Here is a 24,728-nt window from a genome sequence, read left to right as displayed (position 1 = left end):
AACTCTGCACGCAGATTTGATCTGTGATTTGACAGGGATTTCAGCTGGAGTCCGTTTCAAACCTGTAGGTCTCCAATGTGTTTTTGCACCAGAGCGGCGCCCCAGATCCTTGCCTTTGTATTCACTGCAACTAAGTAATTTCATCGTGGTTTTAGATGGAACCCACCAAATATCATGTCAAATCAAAACGCTCCCTTATTTTTACCGAGGGGACTTTCCTGCTTCATGCAGGAAACACGCGCCTCCTGAATGACTTCGCTTTCATTGCGCATTTGCTGTTTTTAACGTGGCTGCTGGTTTTCCAGCTGCAGTAGGTTTTGCTGTCTTTCTTTTGAGGTTGTACAGTATGGGTTTTTTGGGAAAAAAGGGATAAAAATAAGGAACAATAAAGAGGGACTAACGTCGGCCACGAGCAACGCGGTCTCCGCACAGGCGCACATCCCCTTCCCAGGAAGCTCATCCAAGCGGGAGGTATTGCCTTGGAGCCAGTTGTCATGGTAGCCGCAGTTCTGTTCTATTATCGCCCGCCGCCATACTGCGTGCTCGCCGGAGCCAATGGGAACGGAGAGGCAGGGATTCCGAGGGAGAAGGGGGCGGGGCGGGGCGGGACGGGACGGGGCAGGAGGCTCGCTTCTGGAGCCCGTCGTCAAGCGGCCCCAACTGAAAGATCTGGCGGACGGAGGGGAGGCATCTCCGGAGCAGAAATCATGTTCGGGCTCTCCAGGATGTTCGAAGACGATCCTTTCTTTCGGTGAGCGGGCGCGGCCTGGGCTGAGGCGGCGGTGGGCTGAGCGGGGGAAGGCGAGGCTGGGGTCGCCCACCGCGGCTCGGGCCACGCCGCGAAGGTGAGCGCGGCTGTCCTCCTGAATGAAAGCGTTCGGAGTTCGGCGGAGGGCGGTCTCTGTGGACGAAGAGGCTGGTCCCTCCGAGGCTGACCGCGCTTGCCTTCGATGCGCCAGCCGCATGGACGTGTGGGATGCGGCGTGTGGAGGATGGGCTTGCAGGGGGCCGAGGAGGACGAGGGGCCGCCTTGTTGAGCGCGCCGGCGGAGATGCGGCCCCTTTGCCCCTGATGCCCCATCCAGTCCCCCAAAATTAATACTGTACTGTGTGTCACAGGCATGCATGTTCACGCTAGCAGGATCTGCCTCCCTCCCTTTAAGTGAAGATGCAGACCCTTGCCTCTCGGTCGCTTGTGACTTTTGGGCTTCGGGGTTCACAGCCTTTTGTAGGTAGTTCATACCTGTGTATTTGAGTGTGCATACCCATGTAGATGAAAGTATGCCAGCAAAGGGTAACCGTTCATATGTAAGATGGGTGCAAAGCATCCACAGGCCAATTCCAAAATGGACAGGATCAGAATTCAAAGTGGTCTCGGTTTTGTGAAATGGGCATCTGAAGCCTCTGTAAGGTTTAAGGTAGACATTTTGGCTCTTAAAATCCAGTCACTGACCCCCAATGCAGACAAAACTCTAGGCCAAATTCCTCAGGATCCTGTGAGGCTGCAAACTGAATAATGGTAGGCCAAGTGCAAGCCATAATTTTTGCATCTTTGGTGTAAGACAAAAAGGGCTTTAGTCAATGAACAGTCGGTTAATTTTTAAGATGCCTCTTTATGTCTGTTTAGAAATAAGTGTCTCTGAGCTCCATGGCACTCATTTATATGTAATTGTGTGCAGAACTGTAACTTAACTTGGTTTGCTCTTCTGGAACCTTCCCAGCGTTATGAAACTGTGCCACTGACCTTCTTATACGGAATGATAGAAGGCTGCTCTTGCTGCGGCATGTTGGAGTTCCCTTACAGATCTTTTACTTTCATGTTCAGATATCCATCTTATATTTTGGTGAGCAATGTTCTGAAGCCCCACCAAAATAAAAGGCATTTGCTGTACGTATTCTGAAGGTGAAAATGACACTTTTATAGAGACATGCTTACATTTGCCTCCAAGATCTTGGTTTAATTCATATTAAAGCTGTTTGAGAATACTGATAGACAAATACTGGTATAAAAATTTATTTTAAAAACCCTTTGTTACTTAGATTTTGATGAATACATTCTGAAAATTCAAAGATAAAACCAAATTCTCATATGTTGTGCAAAAAAAAAAAAAAGAAGCAAGGTTTTTATTATGTCTTAAAATAAATGCTCTTGATAAAATCCTCCATTGATTTTTCTAAAAGTATTTGGAATTCTGAAAGTATTTCCTGTTTTTTCATATAAATTTTATATGTTTGATACTCAATTTAATTTAAAGGTCTATTTTTAGCTCAGAGCTTAAATTCTTAGCCTGTAACAACAATCACTATCTCTTAATAGAGAGTTAGCCATAGTAAGTATTTCTGAAGTTCTGCTGTATGTAATATTCTGCTACATGTTCTGTTTCTAAAGACTTAAGTCTGGGATCCTATTTGAAAGTTGAATGATGCTTTGTTTAGGATCAGGTTGTAAAAATAATATTTTAACATGTAAACTGCATTTAAATCTGTTCAAAAATAGATACCAATAATTTATGTTCATGTAAGCTTTTTGCTTTCACAAGAAATCAAAGGGGCATCAGTGAAAAGCTGTTACTGTATTTCTGAATATAAGTTACTAATTGTTTACAAATATTCTTGAATTGGATATTTATAAACAATCCTGAGGACCTTTACCGTACTTGGAATTGTATGGTGATAAAACTTTTTATCTGTATGATCTGCTTTAGCCAAGGATAATTTTCAGATGCCATTTTTGATTTAGCATTTGAGTACTCACTCAGAAAATAGTTTTCTAGTTATTTGAGAAACTGCCTGTCCCCTGTAGTTTTTTGCCTGTCCTGAATACTCTGACAGTTGTCCTGCTCTGGGTCCCAGTGTCAAACAGTGTCATTTGGTGGAACTCAGGAAGCAGGCCTTCTCTGACTTGTTTTTCTAGGCTCTTCTTTTTTAGATTTTGTAACTTTGTATTTTCAGTTCTTCTCTTTGTAAGCTGCCCAGAGTTGTGATAGATTGGGATGCCCTAAATTATATACACATACATACACACACACACATTATGTGTGTGTGTGTGTGTGTGTGTGTGTATAGGATTAATTTAACACCTATACCAAAATTAGGCTTGATTATTAATCTGGCTCATTTCTAACTTTTTCTTAGTAGCAGTATATTTGGCTACTGAATTACTTTTGCAGTAATGTCTCTGCTTAAGGTACATACATAAAATACAACTATACAGTAGTTAAACATCTTCTGAAATCAGAGGACGATTCTACCCAGTGTCAGCAACTGTTTAGGTGGCTCTGACAGGGTGTTCAGATTTTATGTCAGTTTTGTTGCCAACTCCTAATGTACTGAAAATCAGTGGCATTAATCCAAAGCCTTGCATGTACAGGCAGGCTGTTTCCTTGGCATTTAGTTTTCCTTTTGAAACAAAATCTTGTTTAGTCATCATGTAGAAGTCAGAAAGTAACTTGCTTCTTTCTTTAAAAAGATTTATAGACTGAAAATGTAGCAAAAGCACATGTGCATTCCTTGTTAAAGAAATATAGGTTGTTTGGTTAATCAAACTAATCAAATCACTTTTGCCAGTGAAATAAAAACAAGTGGATGATTTCCTGTCATTCTTGCTGTTCTCCATGCACCTTAAAGGTCTGCTCCAAAAGTTGCAGAATCCATTGAATCAGTTTGGAAGACGCCATGGAAAGCTTATAAGGGAGGAGAAGAGGAAGAAATTCCATTGGGCAAATGGATGTCCACTTAACACAATACTGAATTAAGCCTCCTCTTGTGGATTCAGTCAGAAGAAGGAACACAACACTGAGGAGAAGAATCATGCTTATTGGAACAATCATTGGGTGTCTGCTTTAGAAAAAAGAGGGACCCCAAACAATGGAGAAGCAAAGATTTTTATGGAAGTTGGGTTACAAGGTGGGAAATCCTAGGGATCTGATTTGCTGGCCAGTTTGGGCAAGCTAGGCAGGTCCTTGTCAGTATACTTGGGGTTAATTCAATTATTAGGCAAAATGGGCCTTTCAGGAGGGCAGCATTGCTGAGGAAGCCCATTGTTGAAGGAGGTGGAATGTTGAGGATGGAACCGATGGGGGAGAGAACATTGGGGTTTCTTTATGTTGCAGTTCCCTTTTAAGGGCTGTCCTTGGGCTGTGCTGTGAGCTGGTGAGGAGGCTTCTATTCTTTGGTTCACGGGGCTTTGTCTGGGGGCAGGAAGGTTCAGTTTGATCTGATGGGATTAGGCAGAGAAACTGGGTTTGACCCTGATCACATCTAAGGGACAAGGAGGAAAAGGGTGCAACCTCCATTTTATTTGTTAGGTTCATTTTCTCCATCACACTACAGTAGCACTGCTGGATTGGGTCCCAAAAGTTCTAAGTCTCTAATTATACTACACCTGCTTTCTTTGTTAGTCATCCTGTTCTTGTCATGATTTACTTTGAGCTTAAAAATACATAGCAAGCACTCCCTAGAGCATTTTGGGAAAAATATTGTACAGGAAGCTTACTTCAGCTTCTTAATTGCTTCTTTGTGTTCAGAGTCAAAATGCTTCGCATGGGGGGGGGGCAAATGGGTTATTGATGATGTTACCTAGTTGGGTAATGAAACATCTGCAAGCAAACAACCAATCTCAGCACTAAGGACTCCATACACTGTAATTAATCTTAGCTGTTGATTGGAATGAGCTATTTTCATTGGTTACTCTTTTGAACTTTTTCAAACAAATCCTAGGGAATTTTAACCATGGCTCGATAGATTTAAAAAGGATGGAAAGCCATAGTTAATAAAAAATGGTTGCAACATCTTCTGAACTTTTCATGGTTGCATTTCTAAAGGGGAAGATTGTTAGCTTGGATGAGAAGTCATTCGTTCATCATGGTTTAACATGGAATCCATGATGTAGTTATTTGCACACTCCTTGCCATGCAACTCAATCAAAAGTGCAATAATTGTCATGCTATTTCATGCAGCCTATTTCCTCTTGATTTGTACTCCCATTCATGGGTAACCAGACACCCATAGCTCAAGGGAATATTGTTACTGTAACCAAACAAACCAGAATTGATAATCCAAAAAACTAGTTTACAGCTAGATTGTGATCATGGTTTGTTTGAGGAAAAATCTTTAACAACTCTGGGTTTGGCTGTAGCACCAAACTATTGATTTGTGGTTTGTTTACACTTTTGCATGGATTGGAGAAGCAAAGCAGGTGCTCATGATACTGTAAATTAATATGCTGGGATTTTTGGTTAAAAGTGGCCAAAAAATAGATATTGTTATGATAGGTAGTAGTGGGTATATTTTTTAAAAATAACCAAATATAGTGGGTTTCTCATGACATTAGTCATAAGGGCTGCCAGCTCTCTTGCTTAGAAAGTGTTCAAAGTATAATCTAAACAGTAATTCGCATTTGTGGCAAGTACTATTCTGCATACTGTAGATCATGCAAATTGATAGGACTACTTCACTGTGGGATTAACTTCTAAAATAGTAAACTAGTACAAAAGCTTCCTCTGCCTCACAAGGAGAGAACTGGAATTGGCAGTCCAGAAATACTGTCTAGGATAAAATTGGTTATATAAATGTCTCCTTGATTACACAGCTGTTCCTGGGAAGCTTTACTAGATAGATCTCAGACTGTTTTCTGGTCCTGCCAACTCTTTTCCTGAATAGTGTAGACAGGTGCAGAAGCAATTTCCCTTCTGCAAAAGGCTGTCCTGTGAAACTATTTTTGTGTAGTTCACTACTGGGGTGGTGTGTTGTACTAAATCAATGTTCTAATAAATCTTTTGTAGAAAACACTAATAATTTATTTATTTTTATTTATTTATTCGGCTTGTATGCCGCCCATCTCCCCCACGGGTGACTCTGGGCGGCTGATGCAAACTAACATGGCAAAATGGAGCTGTTTCTAATATATATACAAGTGCCACAGTGAAAAAATGTTCTGCACTTCAGTTATATTTAAATAGCATATTGGAATACACTGCTGTAAGCTATACAGTATTAATATATTGCAAGGAAAACATACCCAGTAACACCTTTCATTCTGTTTACTTTGAGAATAAGTCTACTTCATGTCTTCATGATTGAATGAACCCATTACAGTGGATACCCAGATCATGCACTCTCCCTGTTTTACTGATCTGCTAGTCCTAAATGTGCTGTCTTTTAATCTTTCTTGGATATCACAATGAAAAATGTATCAGTTAACTCTGAAAAAAATGTGTTCTATCAAAATTATGTAAATTCTCTGTAAACAGTGGCTTTTGTTGCAGGTTGTATTTGAGAACTTTGCATGTTCTCTAAATGCAGAGGTAGATATTCTCTCCTGTAGCTACCCTATTTTATTTTCAGGGATCCATTGATTGCCCATAATGAACATGTACACCGTTTCTTTTCTGAACCTTTTGGACGAGATCCATTTCTTGCAATTGAAGATAGACAAGGAGGTCTACATCAAAGGGGACATCCCAATTCTCAGATGGCCTTGAGAGACAATGACAAGGTATGTCTTCTTTCAGATTATGTCAATTTCAACTTCATTACTCTTGTAAGGGGAAAACATATTTTGATGGAGAATATGGAGATTAAAACACTCTTACTTGATTTTTTGTTCTGAAAGGCTACATTTATTTAAACAATTATTTTAATGCTGAATCATTTTCTTTCTGACTAAGTGAGATAACCAAGTCTTTGGAATTTATGTTCAAGTATAACACTACAAGGGTTAGGGAACAGTGCCAAGTTCTGTAATCTATACACTGGAAACTGATATTGCTTGCAGCAGCAAAAACTGTCACTTGCAAGTCAGAAGGGTAACTGCCAGATTTTTTTTTTACTCTTATGTTTGTACTCAGGGAGATTCTTTGAAATAGAAACATAGCATCTGCCTTCTAGGCTAGTGTTACTCCTTTTTTTCCTAGATATAGAAATATCACTGTGCCTTTGGCTTTTCAGTCTTTTGTTATTCCTTTTTTCCCCTAGATATAGAGAGATCACTATACCTTTGGCTTTTTGGTCTTTTGTTCTAATTACAATTATGCGATTGTGTACCTGTAAGAAAAGTAAAAAATATATGTGATGCTTCTCCAACTTCATTTCCCTATAGTTTACTAAATATTTGTTTAATTCTAGAAAATACTATGTAGTGATATATAAATATGCCTAGAACAATACCTGCACTTCATCTATCCCTTAGTTGTCATTAAATGAAAATAAGAAAAATCCAAATGTCCTTGCTGGTATGCCCTTAGATAATATTATTATATATGCCTCACTCTCCAGAGAATTAATGAAACAGAAATTATATAGCAGTAAAGTTCACCTTTTCTGTGGATCAGAAATGTTGGATCGTTCTAATCTCACTTAGTTGAGAAGGATCCACAATATAATTATAACATCCATTTTGAATTGCTCTTAGTATTAATAGACTGTAACTCAGTTGCTAGGAGCACAGAGTTACTTCTATGAGTTATTTCTGATTGATCCTTTCTGCTGACAGATTGGCTTTGATGAATGCAATAAAGGGGCAGTTTCACTATTCCTGAAACCATGTGCTCATGTTCAAAAGTCTATTCCAAAGGGATGTCCCAACCTCTGGAGGAGATTTGAGGAATGGGGAAAAGTGCAGAAAAGCAAGAGGTGTATATTGAGTCAAAGTCCATGAGGTGTATATGAGTATTAACTCTACAAAATTGGATTCTGGTCAGTATCCAGAAAGAAAAGTCTCATAGCTCTTTAATTGAGACTGATTATCATGTGCCATTGTAACATTTTTTTTAGACTTGCCTTTTCAGTAGCTGGAAATGAGATGCACAGAATAAACTTGTTTGATGCAGAGTACTTTATATGCTTTCACAAGTCAATTCACTTTCCCCTATAATTAATTATATAATTATAATAATAATTAATATATAATAATATAATATATATATATAATTAAACTTAATCATAGTAGGGCTTTTAAAAAAAGTATTATCTCACAAGAGCTCAAAGCATTTTATAGTCAAAGTCTTGATAACATGTTCCTATAAATATTATGTTAGTTTAAGACTTTGGGGAATGTGCAAAATATTCCATGGCCAGATTGTCACCTGCATGAAACAGGCAGTTTGGGGCAGTCTTGCCTAGACCGTAACATGCATGTTTCATCTGGACTGAGATCCAGGACATACATGTTCTGGGCATAGGTGTTCCAAGGTGGGGAGAGTAAGAAAAAAAGAGAAAGTCATTGATGGAGGAAGTATGTGGTGGCTAAAGGAAGCTAAGAGGAAGGAAGATGCAGGAAGATTGGGGGAAGAGCAGGGACCCAACAATGTGGAGAAAGTGACCCTGCCCAGAATGTTCCAGCCAAACTTCCAAGCCACAGTGTGATATATTGTAGTGCTAGCATAGAACAAAACACATTATTTTGCGCATACCCCTAAAGAGTTTGTGGGAATGATCAGTGGGGTATTTATCTTGTTACTTTTTAAATGCATGTCATGATTGTTTTATGTTTTAATTACCTTGATATTTTGACTATTATATGTATAACATTTTTAATGCTCCTAAACAAATGCATGTGGACTTAATTTTTGTGGCTGTGATGTTTTGTGTTATGATAAGGGCACTGGAGAGCATCTCAGACTTTTCATAAAACCATTATAGAATGTAAACATGTTCTGTATTAAGATTAAGAATATGAAGAATGCCATGTTTTCTCAGGAATTGGGGGGGGGGGGTTAGAAACTCTAATGTCCGAGTGTATTTGATGCATAAAATTGTTCAGAAGCTGACTGACAGATAGCATTATGCAGCTGAAAGGGTATATGTTATAGGAAGTAGAATTCTTACAGTCTGGGAAGCTCTGAATCTACTCCTATTGTTACTGGATTCTCAGTCTTTGTATTGCTGCATTCATTTTGCTAGAAAATTATAGTGTTTCTAGGTTGCTATACAATTAGTTCTTTACTTTCCCCCCATTTTTAAACAAAGGAAGACTGTATTGCTTCCAAGGATTATGGTGCTTTTGTCCATCATTTGGTTTGCTATATTTCTTTTCCTTAAATCAATTCCAGCTCTGTTAGCATGGAACGATCCTTTCAATATACAGTATTTGCTGTAATAATATTCTCATTGGGTTTAATCACAATAGTGTTTAAAATATCTTTTCATTAGGAAATTAGATCTTAATATTCTCCAGAAAATTATTGATTGGAGTGGGCAATTTGATTGTCTTCAGACATTTTGGACTACAGATTCCATATGTTCTAGTTAGCTACCATCACAAGAGTCACTTGGACTAAGATGGACAGCTATAGAAATTGCATAAATGAATGAATGAATGAACGAATGTTGCTGGAAACTGCTTATTCTTCAGCAGCAGATTATTGCCACTGCTGAGTTCCTAGCCAATGTATTAATGGAAAGCTAAGATATCCCAACATTTCACAGCTACCTACTGTGGAGTTGTGCCTATGCCATTAGTGCGTAGACTATGTAAATCCTCCAGTTTGGTTGTGTGTGTGTAAGGAAGATGCTTCAATCATATGACTAAATTTCTTATTTGCTCCAAATTTTAATAGTAAAGTCAGTTCTGCTGAGTAAAATGAGATTATTTTTTTTTTAATTTGAGATTGGGAGAATGTAAAATGAAAGCACAAAGGAGTAGGGATAAGAAGTGTGGGCTTTGCAAGGGAATAGGAAGAGATAAATGATTCATGAAATAGAAAGAGTAAGCAATAAATGAGTAGAATTGTTGAGCAATTTTACTCGTGAACAGGGATTTTGTAAGTGTTTTGGATAAAGGATAAAGTATTGTGAGTTTGCTGAATACATGCAGAATGACCATTGTAAATATGCATTGTCATGTGATGCTCTTGTATAACTATACCCTTCACCCATGCTTATGGACATTCGGGTATACTACTAATTTATTTTTGAGGATTTGTAGGCTGTTTCAGTTGCACAACTCTAAGTAGCATACAGCAGTCTCCTTAAACAATATATATTGCTTAAAACTGAAGGTTGGCTGTGGAAACCACAGCTCCTTCTATCAACTTCTGAACTCTCAGATTCTCCAGCTATTCAGACTGTCTGATAGTTTTTCTATCCAGACATATTTAAGTCTGTTCTCCGTATTCTGAAAATACCTGCATTCAGTGGTATTTATAGCATCATCTATTTATATGTGTACTGACATGTAACTTATTCAGTGTGAATTTATAAGTCAGACTGTTCTGTATATTGGTGCCAGATTTACTCAGTATGTCTTTTCAATGACCTTTGATTCTGCTGACATTGCTAGGATTCTATGACTATTTTGCATAATCTTTGATTTTGCACAATATAATTTGCTTGCATGCAGACTGGTTCCTTCATTTATTTTAATTGTTGTAATCTGCAATTTATTCCAGTTCACTATAATTTGTTAATTAAAATTTATATCTTGAAGAGGAACAAGTATGTTGTTGTATTCAAAATTTCTTTCTGAACTGGCTAGTCTTCACTGAATCTACATAGAATTGAATATTTGGGAACATGGGTGATGTGTAAAGTGCTTAACTTTTTCTTCAAAGGTAGTTAAGGGTTTTTTAAGGTATATTTAGACACTTAAAATATAAACATGCATTAAGCATGTCTATTTTAGTTTCAAATTAGATGTGGCAGAAGCTGCAGTGTTGTTCATATCAAGTGTAGTGCAAATTGTAACTATAGCTTGAAAAGAAGCACATTGGCAAGGGGTGATGACTTTTCCTTCCTTCCCACCTGGCACATTAGAGACTGCCTTCATCAATGCTTGAGGTGTTGTACTACCCCAGGGTGTCTGAATTCAGATGAAGACAAAAATGAAACTTGGCCACTGGATTATAAGAAAGCTGGAGATGGTAATGGATTCAGGGTTTCCTATCCCAGTGTTAAATTCTCCCCCATTCCCTCTTTTTAGTTAAAGAGGTTGTGCGAATAATAGATTTTCCCTAGGGGTTTTTCATATGTTTAACATCGATTGAGAGAATTTCTTGATTTCATCTATGAAATGTGTATCCTTCACCAGCAATAATATTGCAGCAATTTACATAAGCTGATATTTTTCTTACAGGCGATGAGCTGTTCCCTTATGCCTTTTAACAGTTTTGGTGGCATGGTTAGTATACAAAAATAACACAAATTTAATCTGAGCATGCCTTTTCCCCCCTTGAATTTTAATTTCTAAACCATACTAGTGCAACAATCTTAAATGAACTGGTGCTTCTCTTTCAGGGATCAAGTTTTCCATTTATACCTTTTGGCACTTTTGGTGGCATGGTCAGTATACTAAAGACAAAGGATACTAAGAGTTGGTGATATGGGCATTCGTATTCTTGTTACTTTTCATTTCAGTTTTTTGTCTTTTTGTCCACAAACAAAGCCTTAAAACATTTAGCATATTTTCCTGCTTGCATATTTTCTTCTCTTTGCTGGATGAACTTTAAAAAAAAAATGTTGTCTATATTGTTATCAAAAATGGGATTTGTACAGTTCCAGTTGTAGTATTTTTTGCACTTTTTCCCAAGGGACCTTAAGACAGGATCATGGAGTACATTGGGATTGTGAAGTAGTGAACATAGTTTAAACTTAGTTTATGCTAAAATCTGCAGGTGGAAATTTATGAATGTTTGAAGTGAATAAATAATAATAATAATAATAATAATAATTATTATTATTATTATTATAGAAAATGTGGACAGGAATGGTAAGGTTTCAGTAAAAAAAAAAAAAAAAGATACAGTGCAAGATGATAGAAATGGGGACTGTGCAAGATTCTTATCCAGCTTAATAATTCACAACTTTTGTTCTTTTAATATGGTGAAGATGTTGGAGGAAAAAATAGGAAATAAATTTGGTGATAGATATTGTGCAGACAAGACTCCTTGCTTACGCTAGCAGTAGCAGATTTCAAGAAAGTTCAGTCCAGATGCTCTCCCATTCAGTCATATTTTAAGACCATAATATTAATGCTGCAATTTATATGATCTAAAATTTCTCTTTTAGGCCATGAGTTTTCCGCTTATGCCTTTTGGCTGTTTTGGTGGCATGGTTAGTATATTAAACACACATATTCATTTTTTTTTTGGGGTGATGTGGACATGTCTGTTTCACTTGTTCTAAAACTAAGCATCTTGCATTTTGCTTTAAAAGTGCATTTTACTATACTTGTTTCATTTTGTGAAACTTGTGGGTTTTTTTTTTTCATTTTGGGAAATTATTGTTAAAGTACTTATTAAGCATATGTGGAGATTGAGACCATGCTAATTTCCAAAGGCATCTCCTTTATTTTCCTTTTATGTATAACAAAATTATCACAGGAACAAAAACTCAACTTAAAATTACTTTCTTTGTATTAATCTATATTATACAGGGGGATCATATATAATATATTATTAATATGTTAATAATATAGTTATTGATATCATTCAGCCATATCTTCCTAAATCATTTCAACGAATGTAAAAGAAACATTATACTAAGCAGGTAGCAGCTAAACTTGAGGTCTGTTACACTGAGGACATGGGCTCTTTGTACATATTTAGGCTCTTTTGTCACGGAAAAAATGTACAATTCAAGCAAGCATATTTGTTGCAGGGAAAATATGCTTTTATTTCTGCTCTTTGAATCAAAGTACAGCCCCAACTGTTTCTGTCCAAGGCCATTATAAAGAATTTGTGAATGATGCTGTACCATGATGGTATTGTGAGAAAGATGGTCGTGCCTCTTTTTGTTGGCCCTGCTCAGTGGCTTTTGGCTTGGAGTTCAATATAGGAGGATTTGTAGTGTTTGAAAAAAGCAGTGAAGACCTGCAAGGCTCTCCTGCATCTCCTGTTACAATATTCTAATGTCTGTTAACATTTATGGCATACACATTACTGTAGTTTATTTCTATGAATACATTGGTCTTTTTTCAGTGAAAAACAGCACATTAGCCTGTTTTTTCCTCCATTACAAAATATCAAAATATTAATGTCTTCTTCCATAATCTATTGTATGTAGTATATATTGGCCTATACTTTTTAATGGAGACGGGGGTAAATCTAGCTAAATATGGCCGGGATATATTTTGAATATCTCCACTGGGCTTTTGCTGCCATCTTTAATTCTTAATTCTGTTTCCAATCAAAATGCTTTGCTTCAGTTTCTATTAGTGTTTTTTCTAGGACAGATCGTTCATATAGAAATGATTATATAGCCTTTACGTAGTATCCTTGGGGACTATGCGTGGATTTACTAGTTGGGAATACAAGAAATATAGCACTTGGACACATCTAACCTTATGAAAGGACTAATGCTTTGTTCAAACTGGATTTTCCCTTGCACTTTACCAGAGTTTCTCAAATTTCAGAGCAGATTTAGGGGAAGGGTCAATGTGTTTTGCCAGCAAAACCATTCTGTTGCTAGAGAAACATAATTAGATAAATCCATCAGTGGACTTCTAAATATTGCTTAACCTTCATAATTGTAGGTGACAATTTAAAACATGAGGACTTTATTACCTAATGAAAGTTGGGAAGTCAGTTATAAATCTGACTTACTATTACTATTTACTATTTTTGTATTTTTACTGTCAGGGAGAAGGGGCTGTAACATTTCTCCCCAGGTACTGGAATAATTTGGCCAATTTAGTGATTGTATACCTTGATTAGGAGTAGGGGAGACCATTTTTGTTTTAGTCACATGTAAAAAAGTGGCATGAGTGCTATAGTCCTGGTTTTTTTTTAATTTCAGCCCTTTGTTAACTTCTCTTCTTTACTGCTTCCTCTCATCCAATTCTGAGAACTCCCAGATTCTGTGACAATCTGGCACTGAGGAAATATATATAGAAAGAGAGATTGAGAGAGAGAGCGCATTGGGTGTTTCAATGAGTTGGATGTTCTTTGGTTTCATTCAGTTTTCTTCATTCTTGCTTTCTTGTTTGTTTTGTTTTGTATGTGGTGCATACATTCACATGCTAAACTTTTCAGTGAGTTTACTGGGATTCCTATAACATTTTGCCTGCTTCTGTAGCATTCCTTGTGGTCTGCAAAGGTGTTAATGCATTGGCTGGAATGTTGGTAACAAATGATAGCAGTGTAAACAGAAGTCATGGTTACTGCGTTCCCATTTTAGAAAATGGAACTGAGTCAACAGTCTGCCATACAAGTCTGTTTGTTGTGCTCTTTCATTAGTCCATATCTTTCAAGTGCAATTTTATTCCTAAATTACAGATTCTAAATCACAGAACAGAATCTGGATTATGGATTCATCAACTGCTAAATTGACCTAGGCCTAGTCTTCAAATAATCCACAGAAAAGCAAACATTTTTGCACCTGATTAACTATAACCTAATGAAGATTTAATGTTGTGCTCTTTATCTGAATAGTAATATGCATAAAACAGCAGTGGCAAGACAGAAACAAGGCTTTGCCATTGTGTTCTAAAATTTTGGCAAGACAGGTTAATATTTCCATTCACCTAATGGTATAAACTGGCCTTTCATATGTTTCGTGGGCTGGTTATGCTTGTGATAATAACTTGCTGCTGTGCTGAAAACTTAACAGTGCCTGGGAAATGAGTTAAAAATTTATACAAGAAATCATATTTTGATTGAAGTTTACTTGAACCTTTCTGCTACCCTTACAGACATGCCTTTCTGTGCCTGATCCAACAATCTTCTGTAGGAACATATTTGACTAAGAGCCAAACTAGATGTGATGTTGGCTGTCCAACAGTTTGGAATTTTACCTACTGACAAAACTTGGAAGTGACACTTTAGAAGACATGGCTTAACCGATTCTGGCAATCTATTCTTACACACTACCTTGTATTAGCTTAGAGAAATTTCCTGCAGTTCATCTTGTGTGGCTACAGTTTGAATTTAGAAGAGTATAATAGAAAAACAGAAGTGTTTCATAAAAGACCAAGCATCACCTGTCATTTTTTACATTTTTATTGCTGTTCTTCATAATTGCTATATCTTTGCCCTATCTTCTGATGTACTGTGCAAAAGTGTAAGCTCCTCTACATGTACATGAATGAACTGTAATAAAAGCTCTTGAGTTTTGAAGCACTTTATTATTTCTTTTTCTTTGTCCAAGCAGAACATGAATTTCAGGAATCCATTCTTTGCAATGGACAGAATGATGTCAAACATGAGAAACAATATGATGGAATTGCAAAGAAATTTTGTAAGTTGAAAAGTTTTTTTATCTTACATTTTCATCAATATTATTCATTAAAATAACAGGAAAAAAATAGACTTCATTGGACAAAGAGGTTAGCACTGAATTTTTGTCAGTCAATACTTTTTAGTTTCAACCTAAGTTGTTTGTTCTATAAAGAGCTATAGAGCTTATGTATATTTCCTGCTAGAATCATTTTTACAATGCAGTGTGGTACTTCTGTTCCTTCTTTTTTTCTTCCCTATCCTGTCCTTAGATGTATCTAATTGCTGCATAGAAAATGCACAGAAATTCATATGACTGAAATCTGTTAACTTAATGCATAAAAAATCCAGGACCCATTACTCATAAATTTCCATGATGTTCAGACCAGTTTTATTTGCAAAATTGTAGCCGTTGCAGCATCCCCACAGTCATGTGATCATGATTTCCAACACTCCCTGCCAGCTTCCCACAAGCAAAGTAGGTGGGGAAGCCGGCAGGAAGTTGAAAGTCACTCCTGTTCCCACTGCTTTTTTGCCCGCCCATGGTCATTCTGTTTATCTGTTTAGGTAAGTAAATATTGACTTATTATTGAAGTTCATTTGCCACTACAATTATTTTTCTGTTTATGATATATACTCCTCTAAGATGATCACAGGACTGTCCAGCATTGGAGTAAAAAAATATGGTCAACCTAAAATTTAATGTTCATTCTGGTCACATCAGACTGTGCTACCTTTCTCTCAAAGGATGACCCAATGGGCACAGGGATGTCTAGTTTATATTAACTATTGACCATTTGCCAGAAAGGAAGAAATTAGTTCTGAAAAACTTTCTTTCAAAATGTACTAGAGTAGAGTTTTACTCATTGTAGATGTCCAGCATGTGGCAGTTCCCAAATCAGCCCTTCTCTTCAATTAAATCTGTTCTCCGAGTGGATATGTTTGCATAATGGTTCAGCACATTTTACAGGCCTGGATATTAAGCCATGCTATAGAGATGGTTTCATTTCCTAAGTTTCATATTTCATTGTTTAAGTGGAGCGTTAATGAAGTCAAGTTCATCAAGTTCAGCTTGATTCCTGGTGACTGCATAGACACATCCATGTTTTTTCTTGGCAATTATAGAGAAATTGGTTACCATTTATTGTTATAGGATTTTTTCCCAGTGTAGTCTATAGCCTTGTGATAGAGGAGTGCAAATATCCATTCAATATTGGCTTCCATTCTGTACAGTACTCTTATTGTGGTTTTTACTAGTTTTAAATTATTTTGTTTAACTTCAGGATAAAATGGCGCTTGATCCAAATGCTCATTCATACAGTTCTTCTTCAGTGATGACCTATTCTAAGAAGGGTGATCAACCTCCAAAAGTTTTCCAAGCTTCTGCCCAGACACGGATTGCTCCAGGAGGGGTAGGATAGTATTTTGGGAATTCTCTCTTAAATGATAATAGTATTATTCTAATTTGGTACGTGCTTCTAACTCAGTGTATCACTATGTATCACTAAATATATAACTAAATGTATCACTATGCAATAGCACAACATATTTAAAAATTAGTGTAAATATTTGAAGTTAAAACTTGACTTTAAAGTGATTGCATAATGTTTAAAAAGTCCCTTCATTGACTTGCTCATAGGTGTTGCCATCTAATTTGGCTCTGAAATTTGAATTTGAACCCTAAAGCCAAGTTCATGAAAGATTATATGCCAGCAAGATAAACCTGTTGAAAATAACCCACAGCAAATCTCTTCAGAGCTCAGCTAGTACCTCTTTATCAAAAAGCTTCTAATAATATACTTATGAGCATGCTGATAAGTAGTAGCCAAGATTGTCAAGATAGTTAGTGTTCCTTTCATGTAGCGAATAGCAGAACACTCTTATCTCTGTAGCTGAAAGTTCCATTCACAGGCTATATTTAGATGAGGTTATGGTGGTTTTTGAACCATTCTCATGGAACAATGTTGAGACCTTAAAATGCTGACATTCGCTCCTAGCTTCTTTATATGTGAATCAACATGCATGCTATGGCCATAATTCAGAGACATGATCGTGCATGCAACTGAATTGTTTCCTTGTGTGTTTTTTGCTGCAGCAGCTGTTCCCTTCCACCCCCGCCTGCAAGTAGGAACTGCTGCAGCATAGTGAATGAAGTTCTGCATGTGTACTCATAGTTTAGGCTTCTGCACTTGGCATATTTTTTCTGTAAGAAATTTAGGATGCATATACTGTTTCCATGATTTGTAAAAGTTTACTTGAAATGAAAAATCCAAAAACCTAATCAGGACTTTTTCTTCTTATTACTTTTTTTTTTTTTTTTTTGCTTTAATTCAGATTAAAGAAACCAGGAAAGCTGTTAAAGATTCTGAAAGTGGGTTGGAAAAAATGTCCATTGGTCATCACATTCAGGATCGTGCTCATGTAATTCAGAAGGCAAAGAACAACAAAACTGGTGATGAAGAATTGAATCAAGAATTCATTAATTTAGATGAAGGTAAATAGCTATGTTGTTGGAGTCTATTTCCTCCTCCTCCTCCTCCTCTTGTATTTATATGATCACCTGTCAATGCTGTATAGATGGCTCCATGTGCATGCACTTGCATACATAGAAAAATGGAGTAGCATGTGCATTTTGTTGATAATTATGTGTTCTTTATTAGGCAGCGTGTAGATAGAGATAGAGATATATGCATACAGATATATACACGCCTACAAGTGAAGATCTTATAATTTAAAATTGCATTTGTTTGCCAGGAGAGGCTCATGCATTTGATGAACAATGGCAGAAAGAGATTCTGAAATTCAAGCCCTCTGGAGGAAGAAACAATGTAGATTCACCAAGACATAGAAGTATTCATCATGTAAGCAAGGAGGATGCTCCAAGGAGGTATACACTATAATCCTTTCTATATTGCCTTACATTATTTTAACAAAGGTGGTCAGAATTCTCTAAGATGTCATATGTGTAAAGATTCTTTTGTGTAACTGATATGCTTCTTTTTCAGGGAAACACTCTAAAGTTCTGTGAACCTTAAGCATCCTAACATAAATATATTGGCACTAATTTGTCTGTTGTCTAGCTTCAGTTAAAACCTACAAAAGAAGGACTATCAAAACAGAAAATCTGTGGGAAAACAGCATTGCCCTAATGCAGGGACAGGGAGCATGTCCTCCAAATGTTGGTAAATTACAGCCCTTGGTATCCTTTACTATCCAGTTGCTGAGATATTAGCAACATCTTGTATATCACAGATTCTCCTCTCTGTTATTGATGCAGTCCTGTTCCCCTGCATTTATTTTCCCCAGATCTGAATGATCTTCAATGGGTTACAAGTGACACACATTGAGTTGGGATATGAGGATATCATGCCACATGTGACCACTCCTTCCCCTGTCCCCACTCACCTATTCAGAGAAAGCTTAAATCTAAAGTGGAAAAACAATTGTTTGTTGTTCTTAAGACAAATGTGGGGAAGTGTGACGACCGCCTAACAGTATCTTTATAATTTTTGGATTATTTTGAGCAAATCACCCTTTCAATCTACTATAACTTGAAAAGGTGCTCTACACAATCCCTGCTGGATGAAAGTCTCTTTTTAAATGAAACTGATACTGAGGAGAAGAAATGCGTGCATGAAGCAATTGCAAACTTGGCATATAATAATCAAACCATTGCTTTCTAGAAACAATATTAGAAGGTTTCATCATAAGCAAGATGCTTTAATATCAATATTATTATGATAGTCATTTTTTCGTTATAAAACAGTGGACTCAGCAACACAGGACTTTGCAGTTAGGAGTGTTTTGTCATTCTGAAATTCTGGTACAATAATTATGAAGAGGTTCATATATGCTTGCATGCTCATAATTACTATTTAATTTGTGGAGTATGAACTGGGAAGGATTGGGAGGGAATGAATGTTGAGACTGGAAGATCAAATATGTGGAAATTTAAATACATTCTGTCACGATCCATCTGCTCTCTGGTTGGGATGTGCAGGGTTTCTTATCAAAATAAATTCAACAAAAACAATTTGTCTGGACATTGCACTTTAGTTCTGCAAGCTATAAAATCTTAAAAGCAAGAACTTAAATGTGAAAGGTTTATGTCTAGATACAACAATTGTTTATTTAATGGATGGTCAAAGATGTTTTCCAGTATACTATGTGCCTATCTAATGTTACATTGTATGAAATAAACATAAAGTATTTCCTTTTTCTAATCCTCTTTTCAGGGAGAAGGTGCACCCAAGAACAGCAGTAGAAGGACCTAGGAGGCCCACATCTTCTATTGAAAAGCTAAATGTCAAGGGATCACATGTTCCTCTCAAAAACAGCAAAAAATAAATTGTGTTGCTTTTCATGTTAATCTGGATGTTTTGGGAGAGGACACAATAATTCTGGATCAACAAATAAGACCAAGCTCTCTGTTTCTAGCATTAGTGACTCTCTTTTCTTTGACTACTGAATGTTTGTGTCAGTTTCAGCTCCTTGGTAACACTTGGCTCTGAGCAGTAAATGAAAAACACTGATACTGAAAAATACTTTATGGCTTTTTTTTAATTAAAAATAAGTGGAATGTTATAGCCATTTTCATTAACACCACCTCTAACTAGTATGGAGACAAAGTTAGCATTACAAAGATAGTACCACGTTTCAAGAACTTTAAATAATGTACTGTTTGTAACTCAAAAAGCAATAGTGGTGTGTCTTTGGCAAAGTGCCAATCTTTCAAAGTCTAGATTACAAAGGCATTAGCCATGGCATAAAGAACCATTAATGCTTTTCAATTTTCGTATTATTTCTGAAGTCTACTCAGAATGAGTTTTCCCCATAAATTACATGAACAGAATCAGTAACTTAGTTACATTTTCTGTGGATAAAAACAATAAAGACATGAGTCTGAACGGAAGCATTTAACTAAGGGGGCTTCCACCACCTTTGAACAATATTTAACCCAATCCATTTTGGTCTATTCAGATTTGTAAAAAAATATTTTTATTCTGCTTTGATTGAAACTTTTATTCTAAATTATTTTAATTCTACATTCTAATCATAAGGAAATTATTTTAATATAAAAAGTAATTTTTACAAACAGCGATTTATATTTGGAAAATATTTGTCTTAGGATTGGGTCATATCAACAGCAACTTAAAGTTCATAGGACAAATAGGAATTCAGCAGAGAAAGTGGTAACCAAAGCCCATTTCAGTTTCCATATTCTGTACTGGAGCAAAAAGGTACACAGCTGACATCAGGTGATGGAGAATTTCTGAATTACTTATCAATGCATCTTAAGACTGTTTTTAGTGCCACTCTCCTTCTTTCTCTTGAAGATATTTTCCTCTTGTTCACATTTTTGTTTGTTTACTAATTAGTTCATTTTCATGATGCTGAAGGGGTAAGCTAGAGATACAAGTGGCTGAGCTCATGCAAGTTTAGAATTTTGCAGTAGGGAATACAAAAATAGAGATCTGCTGAATGTAGTTATCAATGTAAAGATTCACAGAGCTCCCATTTTAAGCAATTCAAATTGATAAAGCATTTTTTAATGTAAAGTCATATTAAAACTAGTTGGGTAATTATACCAGGCTACATGAATATTTGGATTCACTGATTATCAAGGCTTGTCAATTTAGATATTGCTTCTCTGTAGGATAACTGGGAAACATTACAATTTTGATATCTGAGCTTCTATGTGTTAAAAGTTCTAATATTATAATATCTTATTAAACATTTACTAAGTAAAGTATCTGTACCTCTGCTCTTTCAAGGTATGTAGCTTAGATATATAGATATAGATATATATATGTATGCCATTCTTCATACTGAATATACACTATGCTATATTAGATTGGCAATGTTAACTTTAATCAAATCCTCAAATTTCATAAGAGCGTTCTTGAGTAACAGTTGTCACTTTTTTTGATAATAAAGAACTATTCAACAAAATGTGTGTGTGTGTTTTGCAGAGGAATGTTACAATGCAGTACTGGGATTATACTCTATAACCTACCTTCTCCCCTAAACTAGCATTTATAAGATAGTTAACCATCTCCAATCTCAAAGGTCTCTGGCCAGGGCACTAAATATAAAACAGAATAAGAAAATGCTATAAATATATCAATAAATTAGTTAAGATTCTTTAGCCTCTCAGTTTCAATAGCTATTGCCAAGAAACATAAGTCTCTTCTGTGGTTGTGCAATATTCAATATTACAGCACAAATCCTTTGGTTTATGCACTTCTGCCATTAAGATTATGGATGTCCAAGCCAAGAATTACAAGAGATGTACATACTGAAATTGCCACCTATTTCATACTTCCCTGCTGTTATGGAACTCAACAAGGCTTAGGCATATTTGTAAAACAACAGGTGTTCTACACTTGTTCCATTTCTGTGGTTCTGTGTCTCAGTAAAAAAAGTAGCAATTCATCTCAAAGTTATTTTAACTATTTTCTTTTAAGCAATTAGCTGAATAGGTATGATACAAATATTAGGAGCACTTACCAAGTATTTATACAGTTGTTTGGGAGGGAAAATCATTGAATACTGTCTGACTGGAGAAATACTTTAATGTATGGCGGGGAGTGAACTGTTGGCAAAAGTTTTAGTTACATTTCTGGGTCTTCAGCAGCAGTTGGGCATGAAAGATGCTCAAAAGCTCTATCTGTTGTGTGTGTGCTGGTGGCATTCCACATTCTCAATTTAGAAGTTCCAAACATAGAGTCGTGTGGCTGATTCTCTGCCTGAAAAAAAATATTTGGCTCATGTTGCCTAGCTACACTGATGTCCCGAGTAATAAATAATTTAAATATGGACAAAATCAAAGTGTAACACCTTCTTCCTTTGAACGTTAACAGATACATCATGGTTCCACATCTATGTGGCTCTAAATCACATTGGATCTTTGTCCTTATTCTAAAGAAGAAAACACCTTGGAATGAGATGAGAACTCTTCCCAGTGTGATATGTTCTCACTGATGAGAAGCCCTTGCAACATTTCATTAAAACTTAATGTGACCTTTCAGTCAACCATTAAGCATGGATTGATGAATTAACCTAGTTTTCTGAATCTACAACCCAATCATAATCTGGGTTCAGTTCACACAAGGTGCTACAGTAAAATGTGGCTGGCTAATTTGTGGTGTAGGATTAGTTGAACCTGGATGACCTTGGGCTAATCACCCACTTTTCCATTACGTGGTTGTATAGATAAATACTGTGCAACGGGGTCCTTGGAGTTGTAGTGGTGATCAGATATAAAGGTAAAAGTAACAGCTGACTCAAATCAAATCCAGTTCCTGTGAGTTCATGGATGCAACCTAGTAGTTTTACTGCAGTGGTGTGAAGTGATTTCCCGTTACTTTCTTCCAAGACTTATTTGTTTACTTGTTGATATACCTATGTGGCACCCATCTTAAACATCTGGTTTTCCAAACTGGTCTTTAGCCCTGAGATTTCTTGGAGGTGTCCCAATCACGGACTAATCAGGTCTGACCCTGCTCAGCTTGTTTTTAGATCAACCAAAATCACTAGGGCATAAATAACATTAATTGACTGGTTACAACCTATTGCATCTCACGAATTCGAGTCTACTTATGGCTCTACTCCAGAAAGGGCGGTCTGCAAGGAAGCCTCCAAGCCTGGATACTGAACAAAGATTCGGGGCTAAAGCAACAAAACCAGCCCCCAGCCCTGTTTCCGAAGCGCACGCAAGAACACAAACGGGCTCTCTTCCTCGCAACCCGAGGTCGTGGGTATCAGGACGGATCAGCTCCTTCGAAGCGCTTCTTTCCTCCCAGGTGTTGGGGGCGCTGTAGAAGCGGGCTTCCTGGGACGGGGGAACGGCCGAGGTGGTTCTATGATCCGCTTCCATGCTCCGGAAGCATTAACCGGCTCAGGCCGGAAGTGAAGTTCCAAGAGTCGTGTCCGGCGTGACTTTTGGGAAGGGAGGCGCTGGCGTTTTCGCGATGTTGAGGTGTCGACGGCTCTTGGGTCTGGTGTTGCCCCGGCAACAGGTACCGAGCGGGGAGTTTAAGTGGGACCAGAGCAGCCTTAGGCATGCTGGGGGTGGAGTGGGAAGAGGAGAGGGTCCCTAAACTTCTGCGCCTGGGCTGGGGGGGGAACTTGAGTTGTCATTAAAAGCAGAATCTCTTTCCTTCGGGAGCTACTGGATACGTAAAAATCCAACAGCTGAAAACTTACAGTAATGTTCAGCCTGCTGTACGCCTCTTGAAATGGCATGAGTTACTTTAGGCAACGTGGGTCAGATATTGATTTAATATTAAAGAAAGCTGCTTCACCTGTATGGGGAGCAAGGATTATATTGTGTGAGTGACTTGCTTTCGAAGCTTCCTGCGAGTTGATTTGGGAGATCTTAATTTCTAGCAGACTTCTGATGATCTTAAAGAAGCTAAGCTAAATTGTTTCTTTCAGAATGGATGGTTATCAGTTCTGAATAGAAATGTACATTTTATATTTAATTATCCCAAACCTTATGAAGTCCAGCCAACAGTTGTGCGACTTCAGAATGCTAAAAACTCATGGTGGTATCCCGTTAGGATAAGCTTTGGAAACATAACTGAACAAACTGTAACTAAGTTCTATCGAAACTGAGCAAACTCAGGGAGGCAGTGAAGAACAGGAAGGCCTGGCGCAATATGGTTCATGGGGTCACGAAAAGTCGGACACAACTTAACGACTAAACAACAACAACAACAATAATTGAAAAACGTGTTTCAATTATAATGGATACACACAAAGAACAAGTATAAATATTGAGATATATACTCTGGTAGATTTCTATTGATTTTGTCATTTATCTGGCATTTGTTATGGCATTTATCTGTGTAAGTAGCATCAGAGAATATTTATGAAATATGCCGTTGATTAATGCCTACATGTCTAAATACAGTACAGTATAGAAAATAATTTGTTGCTGAAGGCCAGAACTGCAGCTACTGTTCATGATTGTTTCTTACAGCCTGTCATTCAAAATTATTTGTTTACTACAGCTGATATGCCATTCCAAACAAGGAGTATCTCATTGGCTTACACAGATAATACACAGAAGAGTAAAAAAATAATAGAGTCCCTCTGTCCACACAAAAATAAATCATAATGTCCATAGCCTTCCATCTTGTCCTTAAATGCCTTTTGGAAGAACCAAGTTTTAACAGTACTTTTAAAGCCTAATTAAGGAAGAGGCAATTTTGAGGAGATAAGCTGTTCCAGAGGAGGTGGCCAACATTTGGTCATTATTAATAAATTTTAGTATCATAAAGGATATGCTGATATATTCTTTAAAAGTATTCAAATATTTCAGGAATACTATTTTTATTTAGCAGATCTACATACCGCCCAATTGCAGTGATTTAATTACTGATTAAAACAACAAAAAACAGGAATGGAACAATATCACACTAGAAGGCCTAACTATATAAAAGAGATTTCCCCCCCCAATTCTGTAGGAAGAATTGTTCCAAACTAACCAACGAGTTAGCAACTTATTTTGATAGGATATTTTTAAACATTTCCATCTGACCTTCTAAAATCAATCTTAATTGAAATATTAAAC

General features: G+C 36.9%; 2 protein-coding genes across 4 annotated transcripts in view; both read left to right on the top strand.

Moving 5' to 3' along the window:
- Positions 1–608: 608 nt before the first annotated feature.
- Positions 609–21,100, top strand: MLF1 (myeloid leukemia factor 1). 3 transcript variants are annotated; one of them, XM_007432920.3, is made up of 10 exons: positions 609–751; positions 6,345–6,495; positions 11,071–11,115; positions 11,232–11,276; positions 12,003–12,047; positions 15,084–15,170; positions 16,432–16,560; positions 17,483–17,642; positions 17,903–18,035; positions 19,384–21,100. In XM_007432920.3, the coding sequence occupies exons 1-10, from the start codon at positions 708–710 to the stop codon at positions 19,493–19,495; spliced, it is 951 nt and encodes a 316-aa protein (XP_007432982.1). In that variant the 5' UTR covers positions 609–707; the 3' UTR covers positions 19,496–21,100. The 3 variants fall into 3 exon arrangements, with proteins under 3 accessions (XP_007432982.1, XP_025025350.1, XP_007432985.1); XM_025169582.2 differs by lacking the exons at positions 11,071–11,115; positions 11,232–11,276; XM_007432923.3 differs by lacking the exons at positions 11,071–11,115; positions 11,232–11,276; positions 12,003–12,047.
- Positions 21,101–23,010: 1,910 nt separating this feature from the next.
- The window catches only part of GFM1 (G elongation factor mitochondrial 1), a 51,733-nt gene continuing 50,015 nt past the window's right edge, over positions 23,011–24,728 (top strand). Inside the window, exon 1 of the mRNA XM_007432918.4 lies at positions 23,011–23,169. Coding sequence (XP_007432980.1) covers positions 23,122–23,169 — 48 coding nt within the window. The 5' untranslated portion in view covers positions 23,011–23,121. The remainder of the gene's footprint in view (positions 23,170–24,728) is intronic.

Source organism: Python bivittatus, unplaced genomic scaffold (assembly GCF_059951505.1).
Source record: "Python bivittatus isolate LINGU-HERP-01145 unplaced genomic scaffold, Pbiv_v1 ctg000980_np1212, whole genome shotgun sequence".
Taxonomy (NCBI): Eukaryota; Metazoa; Chordata; class Lepidosauria; order Squamata; family Pythonidae; genus Python; species Python bivittatus.
This window is presented reverse-complemented; position numbering and strand designations above follow the sequence as displayed.

What these genes read in the sequence shown, in the direction of transcription:
- MLF1 (XM_007432920.3), top strand. Translation starts at nt 708, where the DNA reads ATGTTCGGGCTCTCCAGGATGTTCGAAGACGATCCTTTCTTTCG. An exon ending in CACGGATTGCTCCAGGAGGG is followed by an intron (nt 16,561 to 17,482) that starts GTAGGATAGTAT and finishes GCTTTAATTCAG; the next exon opens with ATTAAAGAAACCAGGAAAGC. An exon ending in ATTCATTAATTTAGATGAAG is followed by an intron (nt 17,643 to 17,902) that starts GTAAATAGCTAT and finishes TTTGTTTGCCAG; the next exon opens with GAGAGGCTCATGCATTTGAT.